At 36.4% G+C, this 14,682-nt stretch overlaps 1 protein-coding gene across 1 annotated transcript; it reads right to left on the bottom strand.

The window, feature by feature from the left end:
- Nucleotides 1-1,185: 1,185 nt before the first annotated feature.
- On the bottom strand, nucleotides 1,186-13,541 carry LOC126372866 (cysteine sulfinic acid decarboxylase). The gene is made up of 4 exons (XM_050018783.1): nucleotides 13,158-13,541; nucleotides 11,442-11,735; nucleotides 2,693-3,060; nucleotides 1,186-1,994 (listed from the first exon to the last, which is right to left on the bottom strand). Exons 1-4 carry the CDS (start codon nucleotides 13,416-13,418, stop codon nucleotides 1,391-1,393), a joined length of 1,527 nt encoding a protein of 508 aa, XP_049874740.1. The 5' UTR covers nucleotides 13,419-13,541; the 3' UTR covers nucleotides 1,186-1,390.
- Nucleotides 13,542-14,682: the final 1,141 nt, after the last annotated feature.

The raw sequence follows: 14,682 nt of genomic DNA, 5'->3' as shown, positions 1-14,682 counted from the left end.
TTCAAAATATATTGGAAACAACTTTAATGTCATCTAGCAGGGTCTACACAACAACCGCACCGCGCCGCGGCGCGAATTATATCGAGAGTTCCCACCAATAGACGTAGCGAATCTTACATATTAATTGGATAGACGTCGTACTGATGTTAGTCAAAGCCCTCTATATAATTCGCCAGGCGCATGCGCTCGGCGCACTTGCCGTGCTGCGAGGGCTGACGTCCGTCCTGACGTCGTCAGGATGGCCTTTAAATGATTTTTTATTTCTAAAATACGTTGGACTCGAATGTCTGGTGATAGGCACTAAACGGCACTAATAGGAAATCAATGATTTAGCGCGATTTCAAATTTAAACACGCTGAGTGACCGGCCATTCTGACGCTCTACGTAGCTATATGTTTCAAATTCCTCTCCACTCTTGCAGTAATCAATGTAAGCTGTCCACAAGCGGCACTTGAACAGATAATCTTATCAAATTAGTCTCGCAGACAAGAGGCCAGTACTGACAGATGATCGAGCGCGGCAGTAATTTGCGATCGCATGTTAACTAGGGAGCCATCCATCTGATATAGATGGACATGTCTTGTGAATATATTAGACTAACTGCACCCTATGGTGTAGAGATCTCGAACTTTCCCTTGGGATCGTGAAACATAGGGTATACTAGACAAAGAAAATTTATACACGCAATTAACAATAATTGATTGATTGAAGTATAATAATTCCATGCAGAATCTGTGACAATATCTAGCGCCTATTATAAACTTAGTTTATCTTTTAGTTTTCGTTTTGTAATAACATTAGGAGTGAATAAAAAAAAACACAGAAACCGACAGAACGGAAGGATTGGATCTTCATGTAAGAGAATATAATGTACTTAATCTAATCTAGCCTACAAGATCCCGCTGCTGGGCAAAGGCCTCCCCTTCCTCTTTCCATTTTTTGCGGTCCTGTGCGTACTCCGACCAGTCCCTCCGGCAAGCGTCCAAATCGTCACGCCATCTCTTTGGAGGTCTATCTACCACGACGCCTGTACCCATCATCAAGATTTATCAATACGTCTGTCTTCACCATAGATTTAGGTTATATAAAATCCTAGCTCTATAGCTTTTGCTTACGTGACAAAAGTCATTCTCAGTAGGTAAGTACGTTTCGTTTTTCAGAAATGGGTAATTAAAACTGCATACGAGTATTACAACAATAAATATATTACTTTATTAGCGCCACGCTCACTAACTCTACATTATCTTGTTAGTGCATAAAATAATCTTTACAGTAAAATTATTAATAATTCTAATAATGTAATTATTAATAACTCTAATCGCAAATTAAAATCACAGGTTACATGATGCAATATTTGTACAACGTTACAGCTTGGTATACAATAGGAGTTTTATACTACGATATCCTTGCCAAGCCTTTCGAACTCATTAGCGAAATAAATCATATCTTTGTGATCCAAAGCGGAGTTTTGGAAAACGATACGGAAGAAATTTATCAAGTTACCTTGCGGTTGATACGTGACCATCATACTTCCTTCCTTTATCATTCGCTCTTTTATTTTTGGTGCAACCTTGTGTAGCCTTTCTTTGTAATCTGGGTCGTTTTCGCGGCCGCGGAGGCAAGTAGGAACGTACCAGAACATGATGTTGGTGCATTCTGGGTTGTCGATGACGAGACGGAACCCTTCCCGTTGTCTGATGTGGTCGACGAAGAACTGCGCATTGTCGAACAACCTGTCGATGTGTTTCTCGAAGCCCTCGCTCCCTTTCGCCTTCCACATGAACCAGAATTTGAGGACGTCGGCGCGGCGGCCGCACTGAATGTGTTTATCCCCCGTGTCGTATGAAGTGTCGTAGAATTTGTCCTTCTGAAAGAGGTACTTGGCTTCCGACGAGTGCCCGTCCTTGAGGATGTTCTTGTGTCTAATTAGAAACGTGGAGCATTGTTGCGGAGCGGCCAAGAGCTTGTGAGGGTTCCACGTTACAGAGTCGGCCCTGGATGTATAAATATGATTAAATATTACGACACGCGAAATAAAATTCAGAATTACTTAACGGTATAAAATTCGTCACATTACTTAATTTATTGTCAAGGTAACGATGTCAAGGATTCGGATTTTGTAACACTGAGTTATTTAAATAACCTGTTTGCCAAAATTGATAATGAAGTGTATCTTTTTATTTACTAAACCAAAGCAAACTAGATGTAATTTACTTTAGATCGATTAATAATAAAGACAAACATAGATTTTTAGCACAATTGCTGAAAGTTGATAGCCTGATTAATTTGTCACCATATATAGTTCAAATATTAAATACAGATCTTAGAACGAATATCAGAAATGTGGTTGAAGGTTATCTTGTTGAAGATTTAATGTTGTGTCTCTGATCCATTAGAACGATCCCTAATTAAAAACAAAATAACTTTTTTATTTAAAATTAAATGGTTTGCTCTTGACACTATTCTGCCTAGCAGGATCTGCACGGCAGTCGCATCGCTCGCGACGCGATTTATATCGAGTTTCGACCAATGGACGCAGCAAATGCTATTTACGTGAATAGACGTTCTACGGCTATTGGTCAAAGACATCGATATAATTCGCATCACGCGAGGCGCGGTTTCCGTGCCACGAGGGCAGAAGGGACCTATTTAGTTTTGCCTTATACTCCTTAAAGAAATTTAAGTTACTTACATCTCAATACCAGCTAGAAGGTGTCTATGTTTCCTGGACATCAGAGCGCCACCACCCCATGCAGCATCTACATGCAGCCACAGGTTATACTTCTTGCACAGCGCAGATATCTCCACCAGAGGATCGAAGGCGCCATACACCGTAGTCCCAGAAGTTGCAGTCACTAGGAACGGCGTAGCGCCGTCTTCTATTGCTTCGTTGATCTTAGTCTCCAAGTCCTCAACATCCATTTTACCATTTTCGGTGGTTTTTACAAGGATGCAATTGTCTCCACCTATTCCCATGAATGTCGTCAATTTTTTCGTAGAGTAGTGAGCGAGTTCCGACGTGAATAACACCAGCTTTGGTACAGCGTATACGCCTTTGTTCTGTAAAGAGATTTGTGGAGTTACTTTTATGTATAGTATATTATTAAAAGGTCCTATACTTATTTACATACTTAGTTATGAACATGAAACAAGTGGCACCTTGACAATTGTTAAATTATCTGGAAAAGTTGTATCCTGGTAAGTACATTTTCGATAATATATTTACAAATTAATAGAATTATTTATCGGTCAATATTTGCATCAATATACTTTTACGTATATCGAAATAAAGTGTATTAGTTAAACATTTGATTGCAGAAGACTAGGTAATACATAAATTATAAGTAATAATAAGTAACAATTAATCTTTGGTTTCGGAAATGATCGTGTCGTATTTGACCGCCATATAAGGTAAATGATTCTTATGAAAATACATACAATGTTCCAAGATTTAATTATAATCGAAGCTAATGAAACGTGTATGTGTCATTAAAGATGATAGAACACGCTTACCTTCCTAAATTTATCTCATAATAGCTTTAGATTAGGTATCTATCTACGTATAAATATACTAACAATATATTAAGCAATTAAAAATGGACTCAAGTTCAGAAGGAATCAGAAATAGAAAATGATTTAAACCTAGGTATTAAAGAAATCAGTTATTTCTAAAGGTCATTGAACTATGAATTTTATAAATACTGTTCAACATAATGGCTTGTTTATATAATAATAATTATAATAATGAATAATGTACGATGTGCGAAATTAAGGTCACAAAATTGCAACTTGATGTAGACATAATAGGAGCTATTTTGTCGAAACAATTTATAATGAAATATGGAAATAATAATTACGTACAATATAAAACTAATATGATGATATCTAGTACTTATCTAGTACTTTTTTGTAGTCCGTCAGGTCAATACAAATAAATATATCTACCAATACAATTCACTAAATGCTCAATGTCCGGAACTAGCACAGATACCATTTCAGGGCCTAATGGCTTCTCCTATTTACGATCCGAAAATAGTTTTTGCAACCAACCAATTCCATCCTAACACTAAACTGCCTTGTCCCAAAATCTATCACTAGATATATTTATAGATGGCATATTGGAGAGAAATGTACCCTCACATGTATACATACACACCTCACCGAGCTTTCTGTTAAATCAAAGTGATAGATGGTGAGCCGAGTCGCCTAATAGTAATAGTGGAAGTGCGAACATCTAGTGAAAACTGTACTTAAGACACATTGGTGCAAGTCCGGTACTGGAGCAAATACTTATGAGTACTTGGCAGTGGAAGATATTGAAATAAAATAATTTATCTTCAAGTACTAAATACACAGTATAAAACTTTAGTAAATAATTTAATACAGTTTTATATATTAAGAAAATTATCTATTTCGCACCAAGTACCAAGGTTCTCGCGAACCGACCAACACGCGATTAATTCAATGATCGCAGAACGGGGTTAAGGTGACCACCGAATGCCAACTTCCTGCAAAACTAGCAATCAAACGATTCTTTCCTACCAATAATCTGGTAATCTACACTAGGTATTAATGAATCGACAAGTATCACCAATGAGTTTGCCACTTGGCTAAACGGTGATGAGTCAGTGCTATGCTAACCCAACATTTTTTTTGCTTTTGCTCTATATCATTGAGCAAGATTGAGGGACTTTCCATGCGACGTTCCCCAAACGAAATACAGATGGCGCTGTACAGATATGCCTTCGTTTTTTTATGGATAACAGATACATGCATCTTTTATCTTTGTGCCTGGATAGTCCTTCATTGAATATCGTAATTATTATCCCTGTCTAAATTATCTACGATTTAAAATGATTTCACATATTTACGAACCTATCTAGGTCCAAAAAGGTACCTTCGAGTGCTAAGTACTTACCACAAATAAGTGAATTAGATACCTAAAAGCAAACTGTAATTATCTAGTTTTTTTTTTTATAAACAAAAAGTCCGGTTAGACCGTCAAATGACTAAAATAGATAACTTTCTCGAATTCATTTCCATGTCGCGCCAGAAGCAATTTTCCATGAAAATGTAAGGGCATCTCACTTCCTAATATATTTTTCGCGATAAACGAATATTACACTAAACTTGTCATCAACGATTCGCTTGAGCCTCGTTTGATTGAATCAAATTGCATTACTTTGATTTATTTATTTGAGGTATATTTTCCAGATATTTCTGTACGTTTCTTGGTCTTACACGTTTTAGCACGATCGATTTACTTAACCATTATGCTTAACTTAGTGATTTGATGCAGTCATAAACCCAATTAGTTAAAATTTAAACAGTAGTATTAGTTAATTATGTGAAATATTTCAAATTGTTTCAGGAGATTCCTCTTAACAAAAAAAGATACTTTTAAAAATCAATTGACGTGGACGTCAAATTGTTCACTTTTTGTTTTTATTGTTCGTTGTTTTTTCAAATATTTTTTTTTTTTAATTTGTTTACTAACAGCCAGTGCCAGTAGTGTTTGTTTACCTAACATATATTGGGCTGGTTTTCCCTTCGCGGGTTGGAAGGTCAGACAGGCAGTCGCTTCTGTAAAAAACCGGACCTGTCAAATTTTCAGGTTAGGTAAGCGGACCCTGTTGAAAACGGGATAAGGCTAAGGAGATGATGATGATGACTAACACCCATTAAGCATAGTAAGTATTTAGAGGTATTTTATTAAATAAAGACCTGAATGAAACTAATCATTACGCGAATGTCCACGCGAGGTCACGAACGTTTGCGGTCTTTGAAATAATTAACCCACAAACTTAATAATATAAAATCGTAGCAAGAAATACAAAGTGTTTTCAAGTGGTTATTAAATAATTAATTGAGTTGTACAGACCGCTTTCTGGGCCATTTTCTAAATTAAAGGTTTCTATCGCAATAAATTTGCCTCGAGTTTCATTTTATATTAAAGTATGCTTGGTTTAAACTGTGGTGTGTTAGTGATGGAGGATTGTAATGTTTATGTTTAAACACGCTTTACAGGCGATATCGTCTTAGAGGCGACGATATAGAGTATTATTCTCTAATCAATGGTAGAGTCTCTCCAAACTTGTTTTTCAGTTTCCCTAAACTAGTTTCTCAAAACTATTGGTTAAGGTCCAGCCAAGTAGTTAATGTCATCTGCGGCAAATCTAAAATCTATAAGTCATGTTAAAAAAAAAACAAAAACAAATATTTGTTAAGTACACAATTTCTTTTGTGACAAAAGACTAAAAGGCTTGAATCTTTGTGTGCATAATGAATTATTATGAGCGCATAAACATTGTTTTAAGGTTTTTATGTCATGTAAAAATAATATTTGATCCTTCATGCTAGAGTGAGTAAGTGTTACATAATGATTTTCGCACAAATCAGCAGATCTAATCTGCAAGGATGTTATAAATGGCGGAAAGATAATACGAAGTAGATTTTTTTTATTATTAACCTATGTAAAACCAACCAAAGAATGATAGGTAACCAAGTGTTCAGTGCCTTTGTAAAAAATAACTAATGAATACCTCTCGAGGCCTATATACGTCCCACTGCTAGGCACAGGCCTTCCCTCAATCAACCAGAGTGTTTATGGAGTATACTCCGCCACGCTGCTCCACTGCTTGTTGGTGAGGGACACGAGTAGCAAATGCCATTCGAGGCTAATATACAACCCTATACATATACGTCCAATGCCAGGCACAGGCCTTCCCTCAATCAACCAGAGTGTTTATGGAGTATACTCCGCCACGCTGCTCCACTTTGTTTTGGTGGAGGTGTTTAATGACTTAGTAGCCGTGACCTACGGCTTCACAAGCCTACCGAAGCACGATACCTTACTTTACGATATATATATTTATATATATTTTTTTATATACAATATATATATTTTTTATTTTGGTTTGTTTTTTTCTATATTTTTTAATCTAAGTGTTCTTTTTTTATAGGTATTATTTTCCGTGTGGTTTCTGTCCTGTAAGTGTAATGTACCTGTCTGTCTATGTCTGTGGTGTCCTAAAATAATAAATGTTTCTTTCTTTCTTTCAATAAAAAACAGTGCAGTTTCCGAGAAAGGTTTTCATTGTGGAAACTGCAACTTATTTGTCTCTGTCAACCCCAGTCGCCCATACCTTGTGTACCATATACATATGCGTTGCATGAGCTTCATACTAGGTACTTGTTTGTTTTGACTAAGTATATTCTTATTTATGTGTCTAAGTATGCAATATATAACTATATATTTTTTATTTGATTCGGCAATGAACTTCAAACTGACTACCGCGGAAACAACATTCACCTACAATAGTTTTCTTATCAAAAAATTGGATAGTTTTTTATAGACATTTAAGCAGGTAGTAATTAATATTAAAATTATTAATAAGTAGTTTCCTTCAATGCATACTTAACTATGTAATTGAACTACCATTACAAAAAAAAATAAGTATTCGGAAGTATTTTAAAACATAATTGCAGCCTTCGCTAAGTTCAATACCAAATTAATTGTTTTTGTTCGGCAAGTATTAATACATCAGTATAACATACCTACATACATATATATCATACATAAACAGCCTATATACATCCCACTGCTGGGTACAGCCCTCCCCTCAATCAACCGGAGGGGGGGGGGGGGTATGGAGCATACTCCACCACGCTGCTCCACTGCGGGTTAGTGGAGGTGTTTTTACGGCTAATAGCCGGGACCAACGGCTTAACATCTTACTTTTTCAGACAATCAGGTGATTCAAGCCTGAAAAGTCCTTACGAAACAAAGGAAATACATATCTACATTAAATAAAAAAAATGTTTAATAATATGAAATCGAGTCATCATATCCACCTTAGGACTTCGTATCAATACCTTTTGATTACTTGTGGCTCTGTGGAGTCGCCAATAAGGGATTAAACTAAAAACTTTTTGACGTAGTAATGCAATATCTATTAGGTAGGTAGTCCTTTAGTCAACGTACTACTATGTTGGAAAACACAACACACGTTTTCGCTCAATAAATGTACCTAATTACAAATAAATCAGATAAATGTGATTTGGTGAGCTCAAACTATTGGCTGAAACTAGCACATTATGACTCGACTAGTCATTTCTGTCCCAAAGATATCAGGAAATACGGCCTTAGGAAAATCAATTTGAGAAATAAGTACATACATTAGAAAACATTTTACAAATATTTCGGTGTTAAAAATAAATGAATATGAATAATTCAGGTTCAAATTAAAAAATACGGAACGAGATGTACCTATCAAGGAGGATATCTAATACTTCATTTAAACTACAAAGTCAATTAAATTCAGAACAAATATTGAAACTACTTAGATACAATAACAAAAACGAATTAAGTTGGTAAGTAGGACTTAAAAAATCTGCTGCCAAATAAAATATTGTTACGTTTTAATATTTTAAGTGCAATACTTTCAATTATGCCGTTGCGTCGTCGGCTGAAACGCGGAGTGCTGTCATGATTTATGAAAATTTCATCCAATGTCTAACAAAGTGGAGCAGCAGTAAAAATGCGGGGAGCATGAGGAATGATGGAGTATTTTTGCGGCGAGGTGGACGCCCGCATTAATTATGCAGATTGCAATCTGAAGTAGACCGCATTACGGGCGCACGTGCGCCGACATGGCTGCATCGGCGGAGACACTGTTTTAGTCAAACTTTAACGAGTCAAAAATACTCTACTTAAAGAGGTAAATAGTCTTAGATAGAAAATAATCATCATCGCCAACCCATTAACGTCCCCACTGCTGGGGCACGGGCCTTCCCTATGGATGGATAGGAAGATCGGGCCTTAAACCACCACGCGGGCCCAGTGCGGATTGGTGGTTATTAACGACTGCTAATGCAGCCGGGACCAACGGCTTAACGTGCCTTCCGAAGCACGGAGGAGCTCGAGATGAAAACTTTTTTTTGTGGTCACCCATCCTATGACCGGCCTTTGCGAAAGTTGCTTAACTTCAACAATCGCACACCGAGCGCGTTTACCGCTGCGCCACCCAGCTCCTCAGAAAATAATCGATCGGCCTAAATCTCGACTGATACATCACTATGCTAATAAACGTCACAAGTCACAACACTGACTTCCGTATTTTGACAGATCTAATTTAATTCGTAGGTAGGTATCGCGCGTTGAAGCTATTGTCAAATGTTGTCTATATTGAAATACTAGTAGTTCTGTCTAAAAGTCTATTATATTTCATGTTGGTTCGAGAGCTGCTGGTGTTTATTTCTCACGTAACTTATCGTAGTTACTGTAAATATTTCATTTTAATTTTAAAATGTATTTTAGATAAGACTACTGCAATCTGGCCTTGTATGGGTAGGGTATACACCTGTCACAAACTTATATTAACCTCGTAAAGCCCGGATTTCCAGACACAATAGTTAAACAATGGGATTTGGATTTTAAAAAGCATCTGGGCATTACGAGGATAAGTAAGTAAATTATTGGAGCGACGCCTCAGGAATAGTGGTGCGGATCCCTGCTCAGAATTGTACCTGGTGCAACGGGTATCGCTGGCTATTCAACGCGGAAAGGCAGCCAGCATTAGTGGGTACATTTGCACCAGGTACGATTAGAGGCGGGCTTTTTAATTAAGTTTAGGTTAAGTGTTAATTGTATATAATTTATTTTATTTTGAGTTTTGTTTATTTGTTTTAGTTTTATTTAATTTAATTTTTGTTTTGTTTGATACTTTTGTTCTGTTAGTAACTGTTTTGTTTATGGTGTAAATAAAGTAAATTATTATATTTATTTGTCGAACGTCTCATCTGCCTGAAACATACCTATTTTTAAATTTATTATATCACGCGAATATTTGAAGAAGCATACATCATTTTATCTACATACAGGACAAATCCGATATAATCATTACTCTCTGAAACATAACAAAGCCACAAACAATGACGGGAAAAAATGATTTTTGAAAAAAAAAAACTCTTTTTGCCTTGAAGAGATCGCTTTTAGCAATAAGGCCGGTTTTCTGCCTTTTAGTTTTAAGTTTTTTCGTCGTAAATATGTGTGTGGTTGAGATATTCGTTCAGGAATCAGGAACCAATATCATTCTATCTTCATATTAACACTTATTTAAACTATTACTTATTTTATGTAAACTTGCTCCAAATATGATAATGATATGTTTCGTTTTTATTTTAGCATTAATTTCTTGGCCGGACAAAGTTACTACAAATAATAAATACATAATTAGTATGATACTGGGTGACATGACATAATACAATGCTATAAAGCTACATTTTTCTAACAGATTATACTTAAATAGGCAGTAGAATTAGTGTACAATCAAAGAGCAAAAGTGCAGTCACTGAGCCCAGCAAATTATTACTTAGGACCTCTTGGTTACATATCGTTTCTCTAATAGACCAAAACACATAAATAAATTTTATAAGTATGAATCATTAGTTAGACATGTAACAAGGATGTCTTAAGTGCAACCAGTTAATTTATTACTTTGCAAGAAACTGATTGGACATTTGCACCTTATCGTACATTGACCAAATTGGAAATGTCCTAGAAAAGGTTCAGTACGATCTACTGAAACCGGCGTGCGTGTATGAAACGATTGATGAATTTGGAGGTAGCAAGAGAAGTGTGACAGGATCGTAGCAAATGAAATTACATAGTCTCTGCTTACCCCGGTGGGAAATAGGCGTGAGTTTCTATATGTATAGATAAAAATATTTAGGCTTCATAATGATGATTAATCTACCTATCTTGACATTGTGATGGTCGTGTACGGTAATGTTTAAGAAGATACTAAAAGTTGATTCCAATTGGAATCTCTTGTGCAATTTACATTATCTGACTGAAACATTCAGTGCAGTGTGCATTGTTCTGGTGTATTGAATCTAACGATACAATTGTGCTTGGACCGCAAGGTATTGATAGCCAATACTAGGTTAAACTACTCTACATTATATTATTATTTTCATTATTATGTAACCAAATCATAAACTAGTGTAAGTACATAAACGTAATCATAAAACAGTCTTCTCCAGATCAAAACAAAATGGGTGTAGGTAATAGAAAGATTTATCTGACGAAAAGTAAAGACCAAACTTTATACAATAATGTTCTGATGTTTTCATATTAAACATATTTAGTCAAACTATCTACCTAAAACAATATAATTGAAAATCAAGATTTTAGTTTTATACTGCAACCCTTACGAGTATCATTTATTTGGCTAGTAAACACTATAATCACACGGTCGTGTCTAAATCATAACTTAGGTACTTATATAATTCATAAAAAATGTACCTACCTATTTAAAAAGCACGAATACGGGAAAGCGAGACAACCTGGGTCTGGTTGCGTCGCTTAGAATTACGATACGAACTAAAATGGTCCTGGAAACTTGACTTATAAATATAAATCGTTCAATTCGACTTACCTTAACCTCAGGGTAGAAGTAATACCGGGCGCAGCTGATAGCATATCCGTTTGCGATCGAGCCTCCAGGGCTGAATATGCCATCTCCTTCCCCCTCAGGCCAGCCAACGATGCTCCTCATCTCCCTCAATACTTCCTCCTCCATAAGGGTGAAGACTGGAGCCACTTCATAGGTGTATACACTGGGGTTCAAGGCGTCAGTCAGCCATTGGCCAATAAGACCGTAAGGGTCTACTGATGAGAACAGTTGGTTGACGAAGTATGGATGGCCAGTGTTGACTGAGTAACGCGCTACCTGAAAATAATATCCTTGTTAAAATATAAAGTGTTAGTGACTCCGTGACAAAACTTTGGGGATGATTCAAACCATGATTCTGACTTGATCAAATGGAATTTCCTGTTGGAAAAGTATGGAAAATTTTAGTGCTTTTTTTACTTTTTTTATTAGTTTTTCTGTGCTATAATATACCTATTGTGCCTTAATCATAAATTACTGAAAACCATCAATGCAAATCAAACATTTTTCGCGGCAAAAACTCAAAATCTTAATCAAATATTTCCGACAAGAGAAAAATATCAACCATCGTTTTTAGGACAACCCAGTAGATGATTTAATTTTATTATCTTTTTCGTTTCGCTGTCACTAACATCCTGTATATAATATGTGTAACGTGACTCATTGGAAGAGGTTCACATTTGAAAGAAACAGCCCCGATTGGGTCAATAGCGCTGAAAGAGGGAACACATTGACCACACCTGGGATGTCGGTAACAGAACCCTGAAGTAATTATGGTCGCAAACTGATTGGCCGACTACATGGCTAGAGTTATCGGGTAATTAGTACATGTAAAGGTACTGAATTGTTCGTAAGGCCAGGATTAACGGACACAATACTTAGTCTTAACTTTAAAAAAAAGCAAGTCTAACGCTTTTATAGTAAGGACTTATCAGTAAAGTAGAAACCTCTCTCCGGGAGAATTTATGTACTTACCTAAATACTTGTCCTGTGTCTAATGTGTGTAAATAATATAAATTTTATATGTAATGTTTTTTATTTTATATGTAATTTTATGTGTTAATTTTATATGTAGGTATTTTATGTTTTATATATAGTTGTAATTTTGTGTGTTGGTTACGTCGGATTTAGAGCCGCTATAATGCGTGTTTAGCTTTTAGCAATTTATGTTTCAAATTACTGTGATGTTAAAGGGGAGATTAGTATTATTATTATTTTAATAGTGATTTTGTACAAGCATGAATAATCTACCCGAGCCAATACGAACCCTGACCGCTGATCTTAATATTAGTCTTTACTTATTGGAAATTATCCGGCCGTGGATTAGTGAAGCCTTCGAGTGGCTTGAAAAATCTGGCAAATAGGTTGACTACTAGCAGAAATCGTCTTTCAATCCGTAACATCGTGGTCTATTAAATTATATTCAGGTGTCTTAAAAAATCTGGCAAACGGGTTAGTACTAGCCCAAACATCTCTATCAACCCGCAACAGAGCCTTGTGGTGGTATGCTATGTATCCCCTTCTGAAAGTCACTTTCACGAGCGTTACACAGACTAGATTCTTTCCGTGGTGTAAACCTAATAAAGTAAAAATGAAATTACGCCGAAATATTACCAAGGTAATTTCATTTTCACGGGATAGTGTACTGACTGTTTATATTTTATTATGTTATAGGATAATGAAGGGAAAATGAATACTCACATCAGCTATGATGGCGAGAAGCTCATCATGAGACACGGGGTTGTCCCTCGGCTTCAAGTCTATAGCGGTCTTGATCTCCGAGGGTGTAGCCCACTCCACGACCTTAGCGTTCCTCGACGATCTTCCAAACACCACCCTTTCCACCAGCAGATCCACCGCCCGCCTGATAAAATCCTCGTGTTTCGATCTCTCAACGAGACTTTGAAACGGACTCTCCTCCTTCTCTTCCACAGCAACGATGAGAGTTGAGTCGGCAGGCATTGCGATTGTGCTTTAACGATACTAAAACGAATTCATTTATCGTTATATTTGAAGTGGTAGCGCGTGGCCGCGACCGTCACTGCCGCGATTTGGCCCGTCGGTTATTGCGCAGCCTTCTTAAATACCAGTCAATCAGCCAATTCACTTCGTAAGGTTATACGGTTGTATGCAGTACTTCGCTTTGTTTCGGTCTAACGCGGGAGGAAAACGTCCCGAAACGCTGATGCAGCAGGTGACGTCACGATGACGCTAGCATTTTTATATGCGGTCAATATAGGTACTTTAAAACTTCCCGAATATCATACTGACCGAAATTAGCAAATTTTCAATTTCTGGGTTTTAAAAAGGGTCTTGTTTACATACGTCTTAATTTCGTGATTGTTTTGTCAAGTATGATACATTGTCGAATTTACTTCAACCTTTCGCTTTTTATGTAACATTGATCAAGAAATCGAGTTCCTTTTTATATTTGGTCTTCCTTCCTATAAAACTTATCCAAGTAATTGGGCTCTTTGCCAGAGTTCTTTACAAAAACTGTCTTGGGTTCAAAATTAAGGAGGTATCTACCTCACATATTATCGTCCTCCAAAATTATTCCTTATATTAAGTGCAAGTATTACTGTTTTACGATGTGTTTTGTTAAGTAATAAATACAAATAAGTTCCGTTACAACTGTTTCAATTAATTGCATTTCCGTTTTTGTTTCGCCTTGGCGGTAGTTTTTGTATCTGTTAATTAGTATACTTGCTTTAAGAGTCGACCTTTGTTACTTGGCTAATCAACTGCGAATATCAATGGCAAGCTTGCCATGCTTGGTTAAAAAAAAGAAAACAGTTTAAAAATGTTCGTAATCTCAATCACGATCCATGGCAAGTGAAACTCCGAAAATGCCATCGGCTTTATGATGAATAAAATTCAAATCACAAAAATTACACAACCAACATTGGCATTTTAACCTTAGGTAGGGTATAAAGAATAGGTAAGGTATAAATCTTATACCGAAAACTACATTGATCTTGAAAGTACAATTTTATGCATGATTCGGTCGGAATTCGTTCAACATCTGCTTAAGTCTCTCTCTTTATTTAAGAGCTGCGCTCTTGTCGGTGGAGTAATCGCCATACTCTCTTCTTTCCGCCAAATCCTTCACCTCCTGATACGACACGATCTGCACCTTCTCTTTTATTTGTTTCATAAATGTTTTCCTAGGTCTACCCCCTCCTCTCTTTCCTTATTTTTTTCCTTCTATGATGTTTTTTATAAA

This window comes from Pectinophora gossypiella, chromosome 14 (assembly GCF_024362695.1).
Source record: "Pectinophora gossypiella chromosome 14, ilPecGoss1.1, whole genome shotgun sequence".
Taxonomy (NCBI): Eukaryota; Metazoa; Arthropoda; class Insecta; order Lepidoptera; family Gelechiidae; genus Pectinophora; species Pectinophora gossypiella.
Note: the sequence above shows the minus strand (reverse complement) of the source record. Positions and strands in the feature narration are given on the sequence as shown.

Excerpts from the sequence above, each read along its gene's own strand:
- LOC126372866 (XM_050018783.1), bottom strand. The coding sequence starts at position 13,418 with ATGCCTGCCGACTCAACTCTCATCGTTGCTGTGGAAGAGAAGGAGGAG. Across the intron at positions 11,736-13,157 it reads TTCTCGCCATCATAGCTGAT|GTAGCGCGTTACTCAGTCAA; the intron begins GTGAGTATTCAT and ends TATTATTTTCAG. Across the intron at positions 1,995-2,692 it reads CTTCTAGCTGGTATTGAGAT|GGCCGACTCTGTAACGTGGA; the intron begins GTAAGTAACTTA and ends TTATACATCCAG.